General features: G+C 45.3%; 1 protein-coding gene across 1 annotated transcript; it reads right to left on the reverse strand.

Moving 5' to 3' along the window:
- Positions 1-783: 783 nt before the first annotated feature.
- LOC6588024 lies at positions 784-20,167 on the reverse strand. Its single transcript, XM_002013325.2, has 3 exons — positions 20,118-20,167; positions 1,221-1,452; positions 784-1,162 (listed from the first exon to the last, which is right to left on the reverse strand). Exons 1-3 carry the CDS (start codon positions 20,165-20,167, stop codon positions 890-892), a joined length of 555 nt encoding a protein of 184 aa, XP_002013361.2. The 3' UTR covers positions 784-889.
- Positions 20,168-22,029: the final 1,862 nt, after the last annotated feature.

Below are 22,029 nucleotides of genomic sequence, written 5' to 3' on the forward strand. Positions count from 1 at the left end.
TATCCATTTCCATCTATTGCTGTTGAAAGGAACACTCAGCGGAACGAGGACGAGGACGACGACGACGACGACGACCATCCCAGGCTGGCGTATCAATCAGGATTTAACAAGCAAATTTATGCACTTGAGATACACGAGCGGACGGGCGGGCCCTGGGCCCCCGGGGGCTATGCTGCTATGTGTGTGCTGCTCTTCATTTTGCATTGTGTTTTGCATATTTGAATAGTTTTTATTTACTTGAACTCACAATTGCACTTTTGCCATTACTTTGGCTATTATACTGACGCTTTTACCATGTGAGCCGTCAGCAGCAAACATTGCAGTCCCGTACACTCCCATCTGCATTGGTGTGTGTGTGTGTGCGAGTATCTGTGTGCTTTCATTATTTATGCATAGGTACTGTGCTGGGCTCTCGACTGCTGGCTGTTGGTTGTTGGCTGTTGGCTGTATCTTAGCTCGGCTCAGATACTCTCAGATGCTTTACTCCTCCACTGTCTTATGGGTGCTCTCCTTTGCTTTGCATATTTTAAGGGACAACACTGTATCGCTGAGTGGGTGGGCGTGGGCTCTCACCTGTCTGAGTGGGTGTGTTAGTGCGTATTATCCTTGATGTCATTTATCCCTTTTTTACATACTAAAACAAAGGGGACCCTTCGAGTTTGAGCCATTTAAGTATTTTGTATCCCTTTTCGGTTTCTCATGTCTTCAATTGTGCAACATAGTTTCGAAAGTAGCGTAATTCCTGCACCTTCTATGGACGCCATAAAATATACAATTCTGAAATACCAGTACACTGCATAAGCTTTTATTTCAGGACAAGAAAGCCTAAGGTGGACCAAGATAACACTTCCGCTCAGAGAGAAGATCAACGGCATTAGAAATATGTTCCTTAGATGGGACGGGTTTCTTTGCTTGAACGCCGTGTGGCCTGTGTGGCATTCTTCTGATTCTTCCGCAGAAGCTGCTTGGCTGCCGTGGACTTCGGCTTGGCCTTAGACTTCGGTTTGGCCTTCGACTTCGGTTTGGCCTTGGACTTCGGTTTGGCCATGATCTTGTCCTCGTCGACCATTTCTATTTCGCTCAGCTGAGCTACCAACATACCGGTAGCAAAAGCCAAGACCGATGACCCTCCTCCAGCGAGGCGAGCCGGCACATAATTATCCTGTGGGGGCAATACTTAGATAAAGGTAGGCCCCACCAAAAGGCAGCTCTTAACAAACCTCCTCGAACAGCGACTTCTCCTCGGGGCTGAGAGCCTGCCAGGCATTGGAGGCTTCGTTGACCAATTCCATAGCAGGGACGTCTTTGTCGGCGCAGCCATTCCGGTACTCTCTCAGAAAGTTCAAATGGGTGCAACGGGTTACGAACATGGTGCCGCCAGAACCCAAATTGAATGCGAAGGTGCCGAAGTGATCAAAATAAACGAATCGAAAACTATCTATGTATAAAAATCTGGTTATTTGTATATTAATTTTGCCTTTTGTTGTGTAGGTTGTGTTTGATTTTGTTTATGAAAAGTTTTGGTTCCAACTAACAGAACGATTCGAATGGCATTGATACATGGCCTACTTCCATCGGTAAACGGAGGCAGGTAATGCAAAGGTGCTTAACAAATGTCTGCTGTATCTGCGAACGATTGAAATTGGAGCAAATGTAGATAAATTTTGCATTATGTGGTTGCACAATATTGTCGCAATTAAAAATGTCTCCCCAGTGGAATCTATTAAATTTCTATAAGCATTTACTTAAACCTTACACTACTCTCATAACTCAGGAGGAGACGCTCCGTGCGACAGCACCCGTTCCGTTGCCCCCGCTAATTGCATCCAGCTAGAACTTTTTTAATTAAAAGAAGCAGCATCAGTAGCAGCAGCCAGAGCCCCTGACAAACGCCTCGCTAAAGCGCCAACAAATCTTGGTTAATGTCGGCCAGCTCGTGTCCTGGACTGAGGCTGAGACTGAGGCCACAGACCGCCATGACAAATACACAAACCATTTTGCTTTACACTTTACATTTTCTAAGCAATTTATACAACGTACCTTACCGTACGGATAGGTATGTGGGAGTGGGAGTGGGAGTGGGTGCTGCTGCACTTGACTGTTATCTTCCTTAATTGCGATTCTCGCCCGAGCCCAGGCGAAAGGTGGAAAAAAATTGTTTATTGTTGCAACGGTAGCGGCAGCAGCAGAAGCAGCAATGGCAAAAAGTTAATTGAGTTTACTTTGCCCCCGAGGCAAAAACGTTGACAAAGTTGTAGAAAATACAGCCCACTGTAGCCGGCTGAAGAGCAAAACTCGGTTCATTTATATGACAAAGCGATTACGACAAAAAACAACAAAAAAACAGGGGAGAACCGCTGCAGCGCAAATTGCAGGTTGGGCCCAGAGCCTAATGATATTGGAAATTACATTTGCCGTCGATTGTTCGATACGGTTAAGGGCAGCTGCCAATTAATTCGATTGTTGCAATCCCAGTCCCCGCACCAACATTCGCGTAACACTTGACGTCTCGTTTGAGCAAACACATTGCTTGCACTCTTTCCTCATCGCCCCCTAATTGGCAAATATGTATGTATGTATGTACTTGTTTCCAGCATGTTCACTTTTATTCTGGCTGTAATTTTAACTTTGACTGCATTGGGGGCTCCCCTTTTTTGGGCAGTCAATAAGCGGAAGCTAAAAGGCAAACTATTCGATTTGGCTGAGGGTGGAAAGATAACTTTCAAGTGGTTTTTATTGGGCAAAATGCTACCAAAAGGAAAATTTGAATACCAAATCGATTTGATTTTATTTCAAACAAAACGTGTAATCCGGGCATAGGCTTGGCTGATGCTTGGATATAATTTCTCTAATATTTTTTGGTAAATATTCATGGAATCCCACTGATTGGCTGGTAATGAAAGTTTATTAAAAAACTTGGTCCTCCCTTGCCTCGAATATGCTGTTAGCCCGTACCTATCGAGGGCGCCATTTCTGATTTCGATGGTAGGCAAAGAAAAATGTATAAAACGCAATTGATTGCAGCTTTCCTAAGGTATTCCAGTCGAAGGAATTTGCCCAGAAAATATATGAAATATGCATTCTAATGAAGCCTCTGCCGGGGACTGCCTGCCGGTGTCGACGGCTAAAATGAAGTCAACTTTGTAAAAAGGCAGCACCCAGGATACCATCCTGTGGTGTCTGCGGGGTTCGGTTCGATGGCGATGATGTGGGCCAAGTGGGGGTGGGCAGCGAAAGGGGCGCAGTTACTGCATATGGTCAAATTGGTTTCGATTCAATCGATTCGGTCAATGAAACAGCTTGAGAAATTCAATTAGTTGTGTGCTTCAACGGTCATGGCTATGACGTACGTCCCCCCCACTGTATTTTCCCCACCTGCCCTTCTATGTGGAATTTATTTGCTTGATACTCAGGAAAATCAGCAGAACAACAAATTTATACGGAACAACATTCCCTGCAGGAATCGTTTAGGATTTTTTCATATCTACTACTAATTCCATGCGTTTACCCTAATTAGTAAAAATATTTGTGTAATTTTGAATGCATGTTTAGCTTTTTTAAACAGTTTTCAATCAGTACGCGATCGGTTCGGCGGTACGCGTCGATCGTAATGCGGCAGCGCCCCTCGGTTGGTTGTGCGGTGGGAGGGCTGCGTTTCTAGCTGGGATCCACGCATAACAGGCTTCATCTTCATGCAACAAGCATGGGCCATTTGATGGTGAACTCATTCCATAACAATGTCTAATGTAGCAAACAAAATTTACAGACCAATGACCTATGTCTCAACACAAACACAAGCAAAACAGTTACAGTGATTTTAAAATCTGTTGCGGTCCCTGCTTAAAATTATATTATCCCGCAGTACCCAACGCATGAGGCAAGGCATAAACCATGTTTGCATATGTATTAGTAGCGAAAGTTCTTCAAAATCACAGCCCAAACAATGGCTTAGGCAACGGATAAAGAACAAGAAACAAAACACAACTCCGATGCCGATGACTACGAGAGCAACAGTCTTGTCAAGTAAATCCACTAAACCGCTAGCCGTCTCTGTCTCTCTATCTCTGGCCTCCTCTATCTCTCTCTCACTCACTCTAGTTCAATCTGTCGTACTCCCGTCTTCATCTTACATTGTGTTTATCTTGCTCCTAGTCCTACACCTCCTTTATTTTCCAGCTAGATTGCTATTATTGTGGGTACTCGTACTTTTACTTTTTGGGGATTTGCCCGATGGGCGCTGCCGGCTACGGATACAACATTTTATTGTTTTTATATGCTGTAACGGTATTGCTCAAGAAGCCATGGAGTAATTTATGTAGCGAGAAGCACTACTGACACTTGGACGACACTCAGCTGAGATAAAGAGGATAACAAATTGCGCTCATGCAACAGATTTCCATGCAAAGGGACAGGCGCCCACTACTACCACACACACACACACACACACACACGCACACACTCCACAGATGACAGCTGAGCGAAAGAGAGAGTGAGTGGTAGTGGCAGTAAGCATGAGAAATTTGAGCGAGAGCTTGCGCAAGTTTTGGTCTTGAGTGAGTTAGAGGCAGTGCCCACTGAGGAAAGGATATTTCATCCAAAAAACATTATGAGACATAAATAAACTCTTGGAATTGCCTTATATTTCATATCAGTCACATAGCTTATAGTCTCAGTTTTTCAGCTTTTTCCCAGCCGCTCAGCGTTGATTATTTGAAATGCCGCCATTCCCCGAACAGCTGTGCGCAAGCTCTACCCAAAAAAAATGCTAACCCACCACACAACGGCGCTCCAGAGACTGAGACACAGAGCGAGCTAGGGAGAGAGCGAAAGCAACGAGTGATTGTGCTGGCTGTGTGGGCCAGGACTCTGCCGCTCTCTCGTGACAGCCAGCCAGCTGTGGTGAACTCTCACCGTGTGTGTGTTGGGTTCAGTAGCGAATGGCCAAGGTGCGAACAAATCAACACGGTTTGCACACTCCACGCTGTGTGGCATCAAAATAAATCGCAAAAAATTACCAAATCGCGGCTTAAATGTGTGAAATCTGGCCAGACAACAGCCCGAGACTGTAGCCCAATCAAGGGAATCGAACAAAAGTCGAGAGTCCTTGAGAATACCGCGTGTTCCGCGTGTTTGTGCATAGAAAATTACGGCATCAGGACATACGCCAAAAATCGCGTCCTACGTTACGCTTTGCTTAGGTGTGTGTGTGCACATGAACGAACATCTGTGTGTCTGTGTCGCTGCGTGTGTGTCTGTGTGCGTGAGTTTTGAGTGAGAGCGTAGCGCGTGGAGGAGAGTTGTGTGAGCGAGATTTTTGTGTGGGTGCAACGTGCTCGTGTGGCGCGTAGCCAAATAAATTCAATTTCTATAACCGCAAAACCAAGCAAATCATAGCAAATCGAATAAACATCGGGCAGAAATGAATCAGTAGAAGGCCGTTGAATACAAAATTGTCTAAAAAGTACCCGCTCGCACTCGAACTGAAACTCGCACTCAAATTCGGACTCGGACTCAACCGCCGCGGCCGCGCAGCTGTCAGAATGTTAGCATGTGGCGTCGACGCCGTCGTCGACGTTGACTAACGTTCGTTTAGTGGCACTATCCACGTGACATGTCTGGTGCATGCATAATTTAAGCGGCGTTTCAGTGGGACGCCCAGAAGCAGGCTATGAAATATGCCCACACCACCCAGCCCCAGCCACAGCCATAGCCACAGCCAGCAAGAAGGCCAACTTAATTACTTAACTTAATTTCGTGTAAACGTGGCCAAACCAGTACCAGCAACAACAACAACAATCTGAAGCCAGAGCAAGGCGCACACTTTCGCTAGAAACTGCTCGAGTGCTTCAATGGGTCGTCGTCATCGTCGTCCTTCCCGCCGCTGTCTTGTTTCATTGTTTCAAGGCTGTAACTGTAAACGCGTCGCGACCAGCAGGTTATCTCTCTCTGCAAGACCCCCCCATTACACTGTGTGAAGAGAATTCATGCTAACAATCGTGGCAAGTGGCACTTGGCTGGCAGCGCGCACGTGCAACGCCACGTGGAAAGTGAAAACACTCGAAAGTGACTTTTGAGCACATCAAGCTGACTACTGAAGCGTTGGCAACGAAGACTGTAACTACGACTGACTGCGATATCCTCACACGGCCAACGTGTCAGTCCTGCCCAACCCCACCTGGCCACCCACCACCCACCACCCACCACCCACCTAGCCACCCACTCATCACCTACAAAGCACACAATCCTCTAGCTGAGCCACCACCGCCCACCCAACCACCAAACCAAACGAACGAGCACCCACCTGACCTAACCGCTAACTGGCACCTGCACACGTGCGGGCCCCAACGCGCTACAATAGTACGAGTATCTGTACCCACAGCAGCAGCAGCAGGAGCGGATAGTGCGACAAACAAAGAGGTGAGTCGACAGACAGTCAGCTGTTCACACAGCCAGCATATCGATATAAATCGTAAGGGGTGGGGGGGGGATCCGGTTTGGCTGGAGTGTCTCTAGAGACTTGTGTATCTAAAACACAGTGGGATTGAGAATTAATAGCATAATAATACAAGCAGGATAGCGGATAGCGGATATTCGATATTCATTCAGACATAAAGGTATCCATCCGCTTACTTTTGTACACTAAGGAAATGCATATCTGATCAAATTCCATCTTATGCCCCAGAAATTCCTATGATAGCCAAGAGTCTTGAAGTTGATGTAATCGTTTTGGAATCATCAAATAATATGTTGAAAATTATGAAATAATGTCAGTTGGCCCATATATATGTCTTTCCAGACAAACCTCTCGACAAAAAACAGAAATCTACTTGCATTTCCCCTGGCCTGGTCACGGTTTTTATGGTCCCACTGTGTTTACCCGACAGAGACACCGGACAGACCAGAATTGCACGCTTTAAAATACCAAATATATGACAGAGTCATATGCACGATGGCATATTTTATGGCCAACCAGCAATGGGACGTGGTCGGGGACGGGGACGGGGACGGGGACCGTGGGAATGGGAACATGGGAACAGACCTCCCCAGTGCCATGCGGTGGTCCGTGTGGGATGGCTGTGGCTTTTGGGTTGTGGGTGTCCTGCTATTCATTTCCGCTTCCGAGTGCTACGTCCGCTTCCCATTGTTATGCTAGTCGTCGCCCAGGCCCAGGCCGAGCTCCAGCAAAAGCAACAGCCACCAGTTCCTGTCCGTGTCCCTGTCCCTGTCCCAGTCAAGATCCATCTTCATTATATGAGCGGGCGCGGGCGCAGTTTTTCTCCGTTTTTTTGTTCCCTCCCCCCCCCCAACTGCTCCAAGGATGGATGCTTGCGGTTGCCTGCACTTGCCAGCGGCAGCAGAACGAGACTCTGTCGAGTTGAGATGAGATGAGCTGAGACATCTGCGTCATCAGTTGGGGCATCCGTTGTGGATCCCTGACTGCCGGCTGCTGGCTGCTGGGATCCAGCACTCGTGGCATTTCTTCAGCTTCACTTCACTCGAGCTGCTGCGTCTTGGTGGGTTCTCTGGCTCTCGGGCTACACCACACCACACCACTCTCTCTGACTCTGCCACTGCCTCAGCCTCTGCCGACCCGAAATGTCATGTCTTGCTGTCAAATCAAATCAACTGTCGTGGCTGGGGCTGTCTGCCTCGCTGGTTTGCCATTCAACGACCACTTGTTAGTCCGTAATTTTCGCTCATACCCAAACACATACACATCTCAACTTCCCCCCTCACACACACACACACAGATGTACTAAACACATATGTATGCGCGTCAAACACAGAATCAGCCACAGAGACAGAAAACGCTTACGCTTCTTGCTTGACTGGGCCTGTGCCTGGGCCTGGGCCTGGGCCTGGGCCCCTCCTCAGCATTTGAAGCTGTCCCTGAAGCAGCTTCTAACCTCGCTTGCCACATCCCATCCACCCGCCAACCCCCCCGCCAACCCACTATGCTGTCTGTCCACCCCCTTCCTGCTGCTGTCGAGGTTCTGTTGCTTGTCGTGGCTTTTGTCATTTGTTGAATCTTCGCGAACTTTGCCTTAGTCATTCAGGGCATTCGTTTCTATACCCACGGCATTCGTAGACTTCAAGGGTATATGGTTTTTGTGCACATCCTGAAACTGTGATTTATACGATCAAGAGGTAAAGGCATCTGCCGGAATGTTTCGATTGATCTCAGATCAAAACGATTTGGGCTGCAGCTTTCTTGTCAAAAGTTTTAGGTATCGTTTAGTCGGAATCTAATTTGGTTTTTCCTTGTCTATTTTTTGTCGAGTGCCCATGTATTTGTCTGTTTTTTCCCCCGTGCATTTTTGTTTTTGGTTGGTATTTTTCAACGAGTTTTTCCAAGCTCAGCCGACTCATGGTTTTCTTTGTTTTGATGTGGATTCGCTCTCTCTCGTCTCCGTGCTCAACATTTGCCTTTTACTTTCCCACCGTGTCCGTATCCGTATCCGTGTCCGTGCCCTAGTGTCTGTGTGTGTTCGTGTGTGTGCGGGTGTATCTGTGTGCGTGGGCCCTTTAGGAAACTCACCACAGTTCACAGCTGAAGCTCCGGCTCGACTCATCCCGTCCCGTGTGGTGCATGCATGGTAAATTGAATTCTGATTTCTTGCTTAAGCATTTCGCTCTGTTTGCAACTCGATAATGTGACATGCAGCTGCTGACCCGGCTAATGTCCTTCCCGGACGACACCCTTCAACTCGCCGATCCGATCCCGATCCCTGTCGAGTCGAGTCGAGTCCAGGTCCTTTTTGCACTCGAACAGTGTGATTAGTGTGTCATTCGGTGCACGTGACTGGAATTCAATTTGCATGCTCTTACTTTTTTGCTGGCAGAGCAGCTCATTTGCAAACAATTCCAATGACAGTTTTATGCATAAATTTTCATCATCGTCATCTCGGGAGAGCGACTCGAAATGTATGCCCCCTGGCATGGAGGAGCTCAACAATTGACGTGACGACAGGGCCGTCGGGTGGGGGGCGCAGTGAGCGGACGTATCGAATGAATGCATTCGTGCCAGTGGCGATAGGAACGTGTGCGGGGGCGGGGGCGGGCGGCGTTGTCTCTGTCGTTGTCTGTCGCCAGTCAGCCAGTCAGCCAGTCAGCCAGCCGCCTTTTTGCGCCTACAAAAGGCTTACAAATATTGTCAGGCGCCTGGTATCTGTATTGTCTCTGGCTGTATCCACCCGCCTGCCTTTCTGCTTGTGTGCGTGTGTGTGTGTGTGTGTGTGTGTGGCGTCTCCTGTTGCGCGATGTTCCCAGTATCCGCTTGGGTGCCTCCATCCAGACTGCTGGCAGCTCAATGCAACAAGCGATTCAAGCGATTGTTCCTCTGCCTCTCACAGTCTGCCTTCAGCCGGAGTTCAGTGTCGGTTCGAATTGAATTTTATGTGGGTCACCTTCTTCCTTCTCCCATCTGCCATAGACCGAAAAAGTTTTCGCTGCGTTTGCCCAACCGACCCCGACATTTCAATTGCGGTTTCATATCAATTCGATTTTGATGGCACCCACACACACACACACACTGCCAAGACGTTGTCATCGTTGCCACAATAGTGATAGTTCCACCCCCCGCCCAGAAGCAGAAGCAGAACCAGAACCAGCAACGACACCAGCAACAACCACAAACAACAACAAAAAGAAAAGTAATAACAATATGCTGGTGTCGTTGGTAATATGGCAGCAATTTTCCCGGACTGCACTTGGTGGCAACAACGACGCCGACATTGACGATGGCTTAACCATGCCCTGGCAAAAGGTATAACGATTGCTAAACGATGTTTGCCACATAGTTAGGAAAGCTTACTTCTATTCCATACTTCTTAATCGGAAATAAGTCTTTTATCTGTAAAACCATCCGGTCAGAACTTGGCACAGATTCTTCCTTTTCCCTTAACGTGTATGGGAAGAGTTATTAAGAGTATATTTCCCTTCGATCTCCAAAATCTAGCCTGTCTTTCTTGTTGCAAATTGAGTTAAGTGCCAGGCCACATGCAATGTGGGGCTGGCAAATGGCCTGAGCTTCATATTTGAGTTGTTGCCGTTGCGGCCTGACTCTGACTCCCTGTAAGTGGGTCATATTATTATTTAGACTCTTTTTCTATTTTTTTTTTTTTTTTGGGTGTTGGCGGCACTTGAGTCTAGGCTGACAGGCCAGGCTGTCGCTCACAATTGCCTGACAGCTGGGCATGGGACTTGATGGCAGCGATTCGCTCTGCAAATACTCGTACTCGTATCAATAGAAATCGTTTGCAGAAGACCAGTAACTAGACCCCCCTGCTGACGTCATTGCACACTGTTAATTAACTCGCATTGAATGTGGGCAAAAGTGTTGATAAATGGAACACACAGGCACATACTATACATGTGTGGATGTGTATAAAGAACCATTTACTGAGCGACATTACCTGCCAATGGGGGGGCCATTGAGAGCCCCACAATGGGACACATGCATCTTTGATGGGGTAAAAATTGAGAGCAGTACAAAATTATACAGCATTTAAGCGATCCATTCTGTTATCCCATACAAGAAATGCAGCAGGAAAATATTTAAATTATTAAAGCACAATTATACGATAATTGCTCGCAATTTTTATATAAGTATTATAGAGTATATTGATCAAACAGCAGTGCTTCGAAAATGTGAGATTACAGAACTGTTTGCAACCGTAGAGCGCTGCTCATGAAGGAATTTTCCAACATTTGTCATGCTAGTTTTTGAATGAGTGTTAATCTTCATCTTCATCTCATTCAATAATTGGAAGAGGATCGACTTTTTCTGAACCAATCTTCCATATTTTGATTCGAGTTTTCAAATATTGTTCATATCAATAAAAACTGTAGACTAATTGCCTTGGGTGTCACATTTTTGTGGCATTTTATACGGCTTTGACCGATTAGCGATACTGGAACTAAAAGATATCGCCTGGATATTGATTGCACAGTGCCTTAATCAACTTGCTCGTCATCTTTCGACTATCTTAGGCCGCCACTAGTTCATAAAGACTGTATAAATAAACAGCTCTGCTCGAAAAGAAACGAAATTTACATTTTTATGCCATTTCTTTTGTGGCTCGCTCCATTGTGCGGGGTCTCATAATGCGCTCCTCACGGATACCCTTCTATTCCCCCGGGGTTCCCCCAACCCCGCCTGCTGCCAATGATGAGGCGCCCGCTGCGTTTTAGCATTTTGGCGCAACTTTTTGTTGCCCAGCTTCCCATTCAGCGGCGTCCCAGTGGGGCAACGACGACGCCAGCCGTATCAGCCAGCAACAGCCTTCGCAGCTCATTATACGGCGGCATGCTGCAGCTTCGCCTTCGTCTCGGTTGCCCCCTCAGAGAGACAGAGAGGGAGGCAGAGTGGAGAGTGGCATTTTCCCAGTTGCCAGTTTGGAGCTCCCCGGCTCTAGCTTCCCGGCTCAGTGTGTTTTGTGAACCGATGCTGCAAAGTATGCAACAAATTTGGTTAACTTTTTGCTAGTGTTAACTTTTTAAACGCTTCCGAGGGCTTCGCTTCTCCTGTCATCATTGTCGAAAGTTGAACTTATGTTTTGCATAACAATTTGGCTCTCGAGGTAAGTTTTCCACGGGGTGCTGAGTGCGGGGACTGCGTGTCACTTGGATCAATCATCAGGAACACTACGATCCACTTGTGGGGGATCCACTTGTTCTTGTTGTGGGACTTTTGTGTAATGGACTCGTCAAGTACCCCGAGGCAGTGCAAACAAACAAGCAAACAACTCAAAGGCGGGGGAATCACGCAACGGCTTTTCATCGCTAATCAGTTGCAGTGCGTGCGGTGGTCATGACCCCTGAACCCGGCCTGCCCCAGACGCCTGTCAAAACAATCTAACCGCTGGCTTGTCAATTTGGTTTTGGTTTTTCGGAAATTTTACTTGTTTCAGCCGCCCCAGGCATGGATTTCGAAAAGTTTCTCCCTTTCGCCCCCCACACACTCTTTCTGGTGGCTCCGCCGTCCCGCGTTGCCCCCCCCTGGCTCCACGTCGGGGGTCATTTCGCTTAACAATAGGATATTGCGAACAATTTCCGTTGCGCGGCCGGATGTAATGGTAATCAATTGATTGTTTTATTGTAAATTAATTGTGGGCATGCACATGAGCAACATTCATTGTTGTTGTTGCTGTTGTTGTTGTTGTTCCTCCCGTTGATATGGTTGCTATTATGGCTTCGTCCTTGTATTCATTGTTTATTGTTTTTACGCAATTGTTTGGCAGTTGTTGGCCCCAACCTGTCCCCTTCCCAATTTCCCATTTTCGAGCTCCTGTTTTGCTGCCGCTCCTGCCGCTGTTGATTTAAAACAACCAAAATGCGAAATGAGTTTTGCGAAACGGAAATTGTATTTTTGGTTAGCAAGCGAAACGCTTTTGTTATTTGGTCTCTCGGTTTTCGCTTGATTCAAGTTTTTGTTTAGAGAGGTAGCCCCCAGCTAGATTACTTTTCTGTGAGTTTATCGGGAATTGTACGGACGGACAGTGGCGGTCTGATAAACAGCCCATCAATTGAAATCATAGATGGAGGCAGTGCGAGGAGCAGGGAGGAAAGCTAGAGAGAGCGAGAGTGAGAGTGAGAGTGAGTGAAGTGAAAGTGAAAGTCACTCAAGGATGAGACCATGAGATATGAAAAGCATAAAGAAATGAGGAACAACTTCGGTAAGAGATGGTCAATGAATGAAAGAGGTTCCATTGTACATTCACGCCTGACTGCCAATCCGTTTGGGGGAAACTCTTTGGAAAGAGCTAATATTTTTGTTCCATTACAAAAATTGTGCCCTCGACTGTACGCTGTGTAAACATCTGATCTGCCACATTTATCTTAATTATGAGCAAATCATTCCTTGGCCACTCCCACAACCCTTTCACTCGCCTTTCACTTTCACTTCAAGTGCGCCGGCTGATTAACAAGCCGCATCTTAGCCAAGTTAATGAGTGCACGACTTAGTGGGCTCATCTCTCAGACAGTTAATAGGCCAAAAGAGAAAAGTTATTGAAAAACTTTACTCTACTTGACTTCATTTCTGGCAGCCTCTCGTCTGGGGCCGGGTGCAAGTGCGTGCGTGTGTGTGCTCAAGACAAATGACAGAGACGTTGCCAAAAACTTTGGCCATAAAACAGACATTGAGCCGCCCTGGCTGTCTGTCTGGCTGTCTGCTTGTCTGCCTCACGTTGCTGGTGACAATCTGTTTGGATTTTTTCTGCCGCTGTTGCGGCATCGCCTCATCATCATTAACTCATCAATGTCAAAGTTGATCAAAGAGGCTGCGGCTGGGCTGAGACCAAACCAGATTTAGCGTAAAATTAACACAATCTAACGTGCGCTGATGGGAGCTCCTGCTGATTCTTACTACTGCTCTCCCACTTTCCTCTCTTGCTGCTTATTGGAAAATCAATTTTCTGCCTGCCAGTCAGTGGGTCCTGTCACGGGGGCTGCTGACTGACGACATTGATGCTGTCTCTTCGCCGTGTACCGTCCTGGGGATTGTCCCAGACTGTGTCTGTGACTGTGTCACGGCTGAATCAATTATATGCCTGGCTTCTCTCTCCGCCCAAACTCCGATATTTGCTGCCCTTGATTGTTAATTAAATGAAGCGATTTATTGCATTTTGTTTGCCTGCCTAATGCTGCATGCCATCGATAATTTCGCGATTACATTCGGGGCTTAGCGCCATTATTCGTTTAGCTATTTTTATGGCAGACACTGTTTGGACAGCTCTATCCACAGGTACTCTGCCCCACGAACAGACATATGTATGTACTCTGTACTCGTATATTCCTGAATAGTTTAGTTCAGTTTTTGCCACAGTTGCAGCTGCACTAGTCGGGTGTCGGGAGTCGGATGGCCGCCGCAATGTTTGTCATTGCTCTTGTTGTGTTTATTTTTCAGCTGGATTTACACGGTATACATTTAGATATATATATTTCGAATAGATACAGTGAGGATCAAAATATTAATCGAATTACGCATGCCCCCCCTTGCTATTCTGAGTTTTGATTTGTGTATCTATGACAGGCTCACACGCACATGTTCGTTATTTTGTTGGATTGGTTAGTCTTTTCTTTTTTCTCTACTTTTCGGCATGATTCTATCGACAGCCAAATGGCATTGTGCATTATTCGACACACATTTCTACTCCACTTACAGTTTTGTCACGCACTGCCTGGCCATATGGTATATTTTTGCACGCAACTGCATCGCTTTGCCAATGCATAATATTTGCCATCGATTTTTTAGCTTTATTGTTTTACTTGTCAGACAGAAAAAGCCACACAGACAGTAACAATAGAAGCAAAGCAGCAACAGAATGTTGCAACAACTTCACTTGCCATGCAGGCGGCGTTTTGTGTTTGCATTCCCCATCGAAATCGGGGTATTCTGTGTGCATTTGAGTGTAACCCGAACATTTTGATTGCTCTTTTGGGCTCGGCGGTGGGAGGGGAGGGCGATCCTCCACTGACTGGAGTGTTCTTTCCTCGGATGTGTCAATATTTTGCCATTGTATTTAATTGGTATTGAAGAGCCTTAAGCAAAATTCGATGCGGGCCAATTGCCCAAAAATGTCACTGCTAGTCTTTGTTGTACAGCAAAAAGAGTAATTTTTAATCCGATCTGCTCGTAGAATACATGGGCATTTATTTATTAAAATAATTAACTTGTCATTTATTGCCGTTGAGCAAATAATTCTCATGTCTTTGAGGCATTGCATTGCGTTGCGGGAAGCCAGAAAGCAAATGCACAAAAGCAATCATTTTTCATTCGCATTTGCTTTTGTGACAACAGTTGCGTTTTACATAAAGTGAGAATATTTAAAAAGAGTCATTGAAGATTAAATGTGGCTTAAACCATGAGGGAAGCCTTATCGCATCTCAGAAGCTGGCAGTCCTTTGAGATATTTGACATGCGGTAAATTACAGAATTAAATGTGTACCATCGAAATATTATTTCTACAACGGTTTTATTGTATTGTTACAAGGCCTTGCCTTCCAAGACAGGCTCTCATCTGTCCCATCCGTAATTAATCCAAAACGCATGCCCCACTTGAGCCGATCAACTCTCGAATCGAATTGAATTTGTTATTACAAATGCAAATGCTACACATCAATTTTTAATTAAAAACTAAACAGCCAGAAAATCTCCTTTTGCTAATTGCGGTCTGTATGTGCCTCTGTATTAGTTATGGATATCCGCTTAGCTGTTTCTATGTACAGACGAACGTCATTAGCAGCCTCTGCCCCAAGACGACGACGATGATGACGATGACGATGATGCCCAATAATATACGTCATAATGAGTTGGAATATCGAGCTGCTTAAGCCATGGGGCCGCAAATTGGTCGAGTGAGGACGCTGCCACAACAGCTGGCAGCTGGCCATGTCTGCTGATTAGTGCCCCATGATGGCAGTCAGTCATCAGCTGCCCCGGCAACGGAGGCTGGTCGTCGTTCCCCTCCTGTTTTTGGCGCAATTGACGTCAGCTTTGTTTTAATGCTAATTAATTAAATTCATTCAAATTAACAGGGGGAATGGCATGAAGGGGACTCCCTCTCGCTCGCTCGCTCTCTATCTCTCTCTCTCTCTCTCTCTCTCTCTCTCTGGTTTTGGCCAAGGCATTAATTACCAATTTTTGTGCTTTGTTGTGTTTTGCGATTTGCGCTTTGGGGTCTGGGTTCTGGAGTCCGTTCTGCTCTCAGTGCTGGCTGGCAGTGGAATAGAAAAAAAGTGATTAACATTTGGCGTTCGAGCTGCTTAATGAGGGGCAACAGTTGGGGCCAGCAACAGTAGCAACAGCAGCGGAAGGGACTCATATTTCGCTGGTAATTCATTTAAATGAAATGCACTCAACCTGAAATGCAGCAAAAGTGGAAAGGAAAGGAAAGGAAGCCGATTAGCGGTTGAACTGAAATGCGTTCGTAATTGGTCAGAAAGGAGTCCTGGTCGAGGCGGGGCCCTGATGGGATTTTGTGGTCATTAAACTTTAGTTGAAGTTTAGCACTTTGGAGAGTAGTGCATCCCCCGGCCTGCCCCACCACTGCCCAACCCCTGCCCCACCATTGGCATTCAGTCAGTTGTGTTCATCTGTTAGGTGGCAAAGTTAATGAGATTAGGATGCGCTGGCTGACTGGCTGACTGGCTGGAAGACCTAGCCGAGCGCCTCTCAACGGTTTTGAGGTCTGTCCGGGACTGGCCACAAGCCCAAAGAAGGAGCACGGGTTGGGCAACCCCTTAATCATCATCAGTGCATAAATCAATTGTATTAATAAATTAACAGACGTTGCCTGTTCGGGGTCCACGGCTCAACGAGTAGCATGCGGTGAGGAGGCTCCTGGCTACTGGCTCCATCTTGCCTCAATGGCCCCCGGCAACGGTTCGCTTGTAATATCTCAATTAATTATTTGTATGCGGTCAATGTGTCTGTGTGTGTGTGTGTGTGTGCAAGAGAGAGTATTCGTGTAGAAGCGGATATGCGGCCATGCTGCCATAATGTTGCCTGCCACATTTTAATTACTCATTAATGTGTGCACACCGCCTGCCTGCCCCAAAAAGTTGTAACGAACTAACGTTTTGTTCTCTGCGGTTTTACAAATGTGATAACATCAACTGTAAACAAAACAAAAACAAATTAAACAGATGCAAAACCTGTGAAAAGTGCGAAAACGAATTGGAGGTACCCTGCTTCTGAGGTGGAATACCTATGGAGAAGCTTGTAAGAGCCTCTCAAGTATTTAATGGAATATCAAGTTAAGTAAGATATTTCCCCATAGGGAAATCTTTCCACTAGAATCGAAGGTAAATGCCGATTTGGCCCCATAGAGTATCCCATTAGATCGAAACCTCAAACGGGGAAGCATTCAAATTTAACCCATTCAAACCTTTAGCCGGAAAGCGAATATATTTTGCAAAAAATAAACATTAAGCCAATGACCAAACCGGCCAGAGGCTATATCAAACCTAGGCCGCAATGCCCGAGGGTATAATACTATTTAAATATGTTTTTAACTTTTACTGCCACTCTGGGGCTGGCCAACAACAACTGATGTTAAGCAAATATACGCCAAAAAGAAATTACAATAAATTAAATAATTAATGTAACTCGTTGTTGGACATTTTAAGGGCTGGGGTCAGGGCAGGGCCAGGGAATGGAGGTGTTATGTGAACTGCATGTTAATTAATAGTGACAGGAGAACACAATGCGAACAACGACATGGAAACTAATTAAAATTTATACACCAATAAAGCAATTTGATCAATAAAGACACCGCAATGCCGCACACACAGCATAACAATGGGCAAATACATATTTGTATCCTGTGGTCAAGGACTCTGCTCTCGCCTGCTCTGGCTCTCCTCAATGGAATGTCGAATGCGCTAAGGCTAATGCATGGCAAGCATTTCAAGTATTCCATCTGTGAGTGTGCGGCGGCGGCGGCGTCCAGAATTATGCAAAGGCAAACAAGTTGAGAGGGAAATGGAGTGGGGAATGGGGAGTGGGGAATGAGGAGTGCTCCTCCTACGGGCAACATATCCTCCGTGTATTCGATGTACTGTACACATGCCCGGGACTGCCAAGGCACTTCATTATTTTTTAACACACTTTTTTAATGATTTTTCATTTTCCGTTGCCGTGGCCAGACACAAATAGTTTGTGGCTCGGGTGCAAAATGTACGAGTATGTACGTGTATATGAGTATTCTCTTTTTTATACATTTTTTTTTTTTGGTTTTTTGCTGTTAAGTTTTGGAGCCCGACCGCTCGAACCGCCACTGTTTGTTTGCATTGGTAATGAGTTTACTTTGGCTGTAAGTTGCGCAAACAGACCGCCGGCTCACCTCGGCCTGGCTCTGGGACCGCACCCACAGAGAGCACGAGAGAGAGAGAGAAAGCCCCAAAAATGGCTATGGGGCATACGGACGGACTTTCGAGGGGGATGTGGAGGGCGGCCCAGAACTTGTGCATTAAACTTTCGTTTTATTGTAAACTTCTGTCAACAAAAATCTTTTGCGCCCGCACAAATACTCGTACTCCGGCACGCAAATTCGTGTGTGTGTGTGTGTGTGTGTGTGTGCCACATGTGTTTTTAGTTATTTGGTTGTTCCTGCAAATTGCTTTGCGGTGTGTGCAGCTCTCTTTCTCCCTCTCTAACTTTGATAAATATAAAAATTTTAATTAGTACTAAAAAATAAAAAGTCCAATGTTCAAACATGAAGCAAAACTCGTGTCCTGTCCTGTCCCATCCCGTAAAGTCCTTTGCAGGCTCCGTAGTTTCCGTTTCAGGGGTATATTGGACAAGTTCAGGTGCAAAAATAAATAAATTAAATAAAAACCAAGTATTACCATGTATTTCGGACTCACTTTTGGAGGATTATTGGGTTGCTTCTGCAGTACGGGGTATCTTCTAGTCCCGTGTTTCTGTTTCGCATTTAATGACCGCTCGTGTGAGTCAGCGAAATTTCCGCTATGGCTCGCGGCCCTTTAAAGTGGGCTTTAAAAAATAAAGGTGAAATAAATCAGGGCAGCACGGTTGATGTTGTTTGGCTTATCAAACAAAAAAAAGGTGAAACACAGAACATCGTGATGTGGCATGGTCAGGTCCGCGCCATCTCGATAAGCCTCGGGCGCCGGAACATAAATCACTTTACAAAGGAGAGCCGGCAATCTGCATCTATTTGATGCTCGAGACGTCCCTGATGCGGATATCAATTCATTAAATGATGCGAAACTCAATGAAATTAGCGAGTGGTGGCTTTGGCCCGGCGGAGAGTCGGTGTTGACAAGCCATCGCTAAGTAGACCATTACCAGGACACTCCAGGACGCTCAAAGGACTTCAAACAGTGCTCGGCCATAATGCCGGCCCACAGAGGGTCGGCCGAGGTCGGTTCGGGGCAAAGGCGACTATGAAAACAAAATCCGCCACTAAGTAGCGGGTACTTATGACATAATAGCTTTCTCCCAAACAGTGGTTCAAAAGCGAAACTTTTTCGTTGAATGGCAACATTTGTCGTTCTATAAATAACTTTTTCTTTGGAAAAAATCAATTTTTTATTGACAAAAAAAAAGGAACTGTGAATTGGCAAGGGAAAATGATATATTCTATAATTAACATATGATTTACATCTGAATATTAATTTGTTTGCTAATTGGCCAGATGGTCAATAGACGAAGAAAAAACTACAGACAAATAACTAAAGCCAACAAAGAATGATATATTGATGGATTGTTTTAATTGGCAGTCAGTGCAGAGGAGGAACTAAGCCGCTTTGAATTATATTTTATGATTATTTAATTGTTTCTCACTTTAGAGGGAATAATGCTCAGACGATGCTACAGATAGAATACAGATGTTATTCCTGTAGATTCTTTCCTTAGATTAATCCCATGGGAATAGGACAAGGACTAATGCAATTCTTAGAATAGAATCCATTCCGGTCTATTATTCAGTGTGGAAGGTGATGGTTGACGATGGTCTGCCCACCACTGTGCCCGTCAAGACACGTTTCAAGTGAATGCCGGGCCATGTCATCATTCACCTCACCTGTGCGCCTGCTTCCTTGTGTTGTTTTTCCTTTTAGCCATATTAATGTATAGTATGTGCTTCTGTGTGTGATTTGGAACATTTTAGGTAAATTAAAAAATAACATTATTATTATTTTGATAGCACGCTTTTTGGGGAGGGCGGATGTGGCAGCGGCTCTTTGCTTGGCCGAAACAAGAATAATAACCTTAAACGATTCTTGTGAATTGAAAATTATTTAGAGTCGCTAATTTTGCTAAAAGCAAAGACCACCTACGAGCCCAAGGCCACAGAACTTCACAGGAGGAAAGGGCCAAACACTTGGCCCTGTTTGATCTGCGTTAGCGTGTCCATGTGTCTGAATATTTCCAATCAGAGTCCGGCCATATATCATCATCAATTGTAGTCGAGAGGCTTGAGAGGCTTGAGAGGCTGGCTGGTGGTCTTGGTCATTGACTTTGATGCCCTTTCGCCCCCAGAATGCTGTTAACCCCAGACCCCGTCTGTAAATCCGGGGCGTTGAGCTGACAGTGACAAAGCAAATGTCAAATTAATTTGATGCCTTACTTAAGGCCCAACACCTACTCCTCTATCTCCATCACCATCTCCATCACCACCTCCATCTCCACCTTCATCCGGCATGGAGCATGCAGACAGGTGCCGGACACAATTCACGGCACACGAGGGGGAAAGTGTAACTTCAAAAGGCACAAAGTGTCAAGCTATTTAACACGAAGTCGGAGAAGGAAACGTGGCTCACATCCAGAGACAGAAGCAGAGACAGTCGTCATCCAGGCTGCTGGTCACCTGGAATGCTGACTGTCAATTTCATTTACGTTTTCAATCGATTTATTGTGCCCGACCACAGTCCGGCCGGGAACACGCCCCACATACACACACACACACACACACACACACACACACACACACACCACACTGGACTCGGCAGCAGACACTCAAAGGCAATATTGGTCAGATTTTTGACAGCTCAAATTGAATTTGCCTTTTGCTGCTGCCTTTTTGGCTGCGCCAGGAGTCAGGAAAAAAAAAACAGAGAATTGTTGTTTGCCTCCACCACCTCCAAAAGGGGCAGGCACCGCACGAGGGTGTGGCCGGCTGTCAAGGTGTGAACACATTTGGCTTTTGTTTGCCGCCTGCCACACGACGCAGCAACGATTTGTCTCGCTTTTTTGATCGATTGTTTATCTCGCCACCCGGTCCCTGGGGGGAGGTGTCCTGGAGTCCCGGCAATCGCCTGACCGCACACATATTTGTCATACTTTTATTGTGCCTCCGTGGGGGAGGACTTGTTTGCTTCTCAAGAAATCTGAAAATCAAGAAAAACTCGACACGCATATTCCCATATGCCCTTGCACCTGGGACGGGTATTACTTATAGACGGCATATTCTAGCAGAAATTCACTATTTATTTACTTAATTAATTAAAAAGTATCTGCTTATAATGGACCAAGACAGGAGGGGGGAACGAAATAAGGCAGTGTTTAAAAATTTAATAATTGCCATATTTTCAAGGGATATCTGGGGGGATATGGTGTGGCAGAGGGAATTTTAGTAGTAGTAGTAGGAGGGACAGATTTTTATTTATTTATTTATTTATTACTATATGATTTCTTCTTTATTTTTTTTATATTGTAAACTTGCATTATTTTATTATCCGTTCTTCCTTCTTGATTGTCATCTTCTTGTCTAGGGCAAGTATCGATATATCGAGTACAGTGGAGTTTCTTATAATACAATCGATAAGTAAATCTTAAACTATTATTCATATCTTACAATATAAATATCAATATATACTTGATTCTCAATATATCCTGAATCGATTTATTCGATCTTTAAAAAAAAATTGAATTAAATAGAAAGAAAACACATAATTTTTCATATTTTACTGCTGAGGAATCTCTGATTACTGCTGTCAAATATTAGCTTAGTTTTTTAAAAATTAAAAAACACTCGGACTCCGTGGAGCAGGCAGGAACACATCAAAACACTGTTGGCAATTTTTGTCTTCATACAAGAAGAGAAAGTCGGCTGCTTGTGACTTTTCCAAGCAAATATATAATCTAAAAGTTTGCCACAATAAAACATCGATTCGCAAGAAATATAATTATTCGTAAGAATCGATTATTACGATACAGACATCGATTACACAGATTAAACTTACATCAAATTCGTAATCAGCGACCCCAAAAACTACCGAGTATCGAGTTTCAAGCAACTCTGAAAAATTTGTTCAAACAAGTTTCCACCATATTTCGACCATGTTGGGTTTTTAAGGTTAGAAAAAAAAACCAGACGTGATGGAACAAATCTGACCTTGGATTCGTGCAAAATACATAGATATATGATACTACTCGGCGAATGTTTGCCCTCGCTTGTTTTTACTTTGCGATCTCCTTTCATGGTTGGGAATTCTCCAGGGTTCGATCGTGTTTGCTTTTTCTAGGGATCGCACACACGATTTCCCTTTGGAACTCCT

The sequence above is a fragment of the Drosophila persimilis genome, unplaced genomic scaffold, assembly GCF_003286085.1.
Source record: "Drosophila persimilis strain 14011-0111.01,24,50 unplaced genomic scaffold, DperRS2 tig00000000-arrow-pilon, whole genome shotgun sequence".
Taxonomy (NCBI): Eukaryota; Metazoa; Arthropoda; class Insecta; order Diptera; family Drosophilidae; genus Drosophila; species Drosophila persimilis.

What these genes read in the sequence shown, in the direction of transcription:
- LOC6588024 (XM_002013325.2), bottom strand. Translation starts at nt 20,167, where the DNA reads ATGAAGGTGGAGATGGAGGTGGTGATGGAGATGGTGATGGAGATAGAG. An exon ending in ATGGTGATGGAGATAGAGGA is followed by an intron (nt 1,453 to 20,117) that starts GTAGGTGTTGGG and finishes ACAAATAACCAG; the next exon opens with ATTTTTATACATAGATAGTT. An exon ending in AGAAGTCGCTGTTCGAGGAG is followed by an intron (nt 1,163 to 1,220) that starts GTTTGTTAAGAG and finishes TTGCCCCCACAG; the next exon opens with GATAATTATGTGCCGGCTCG.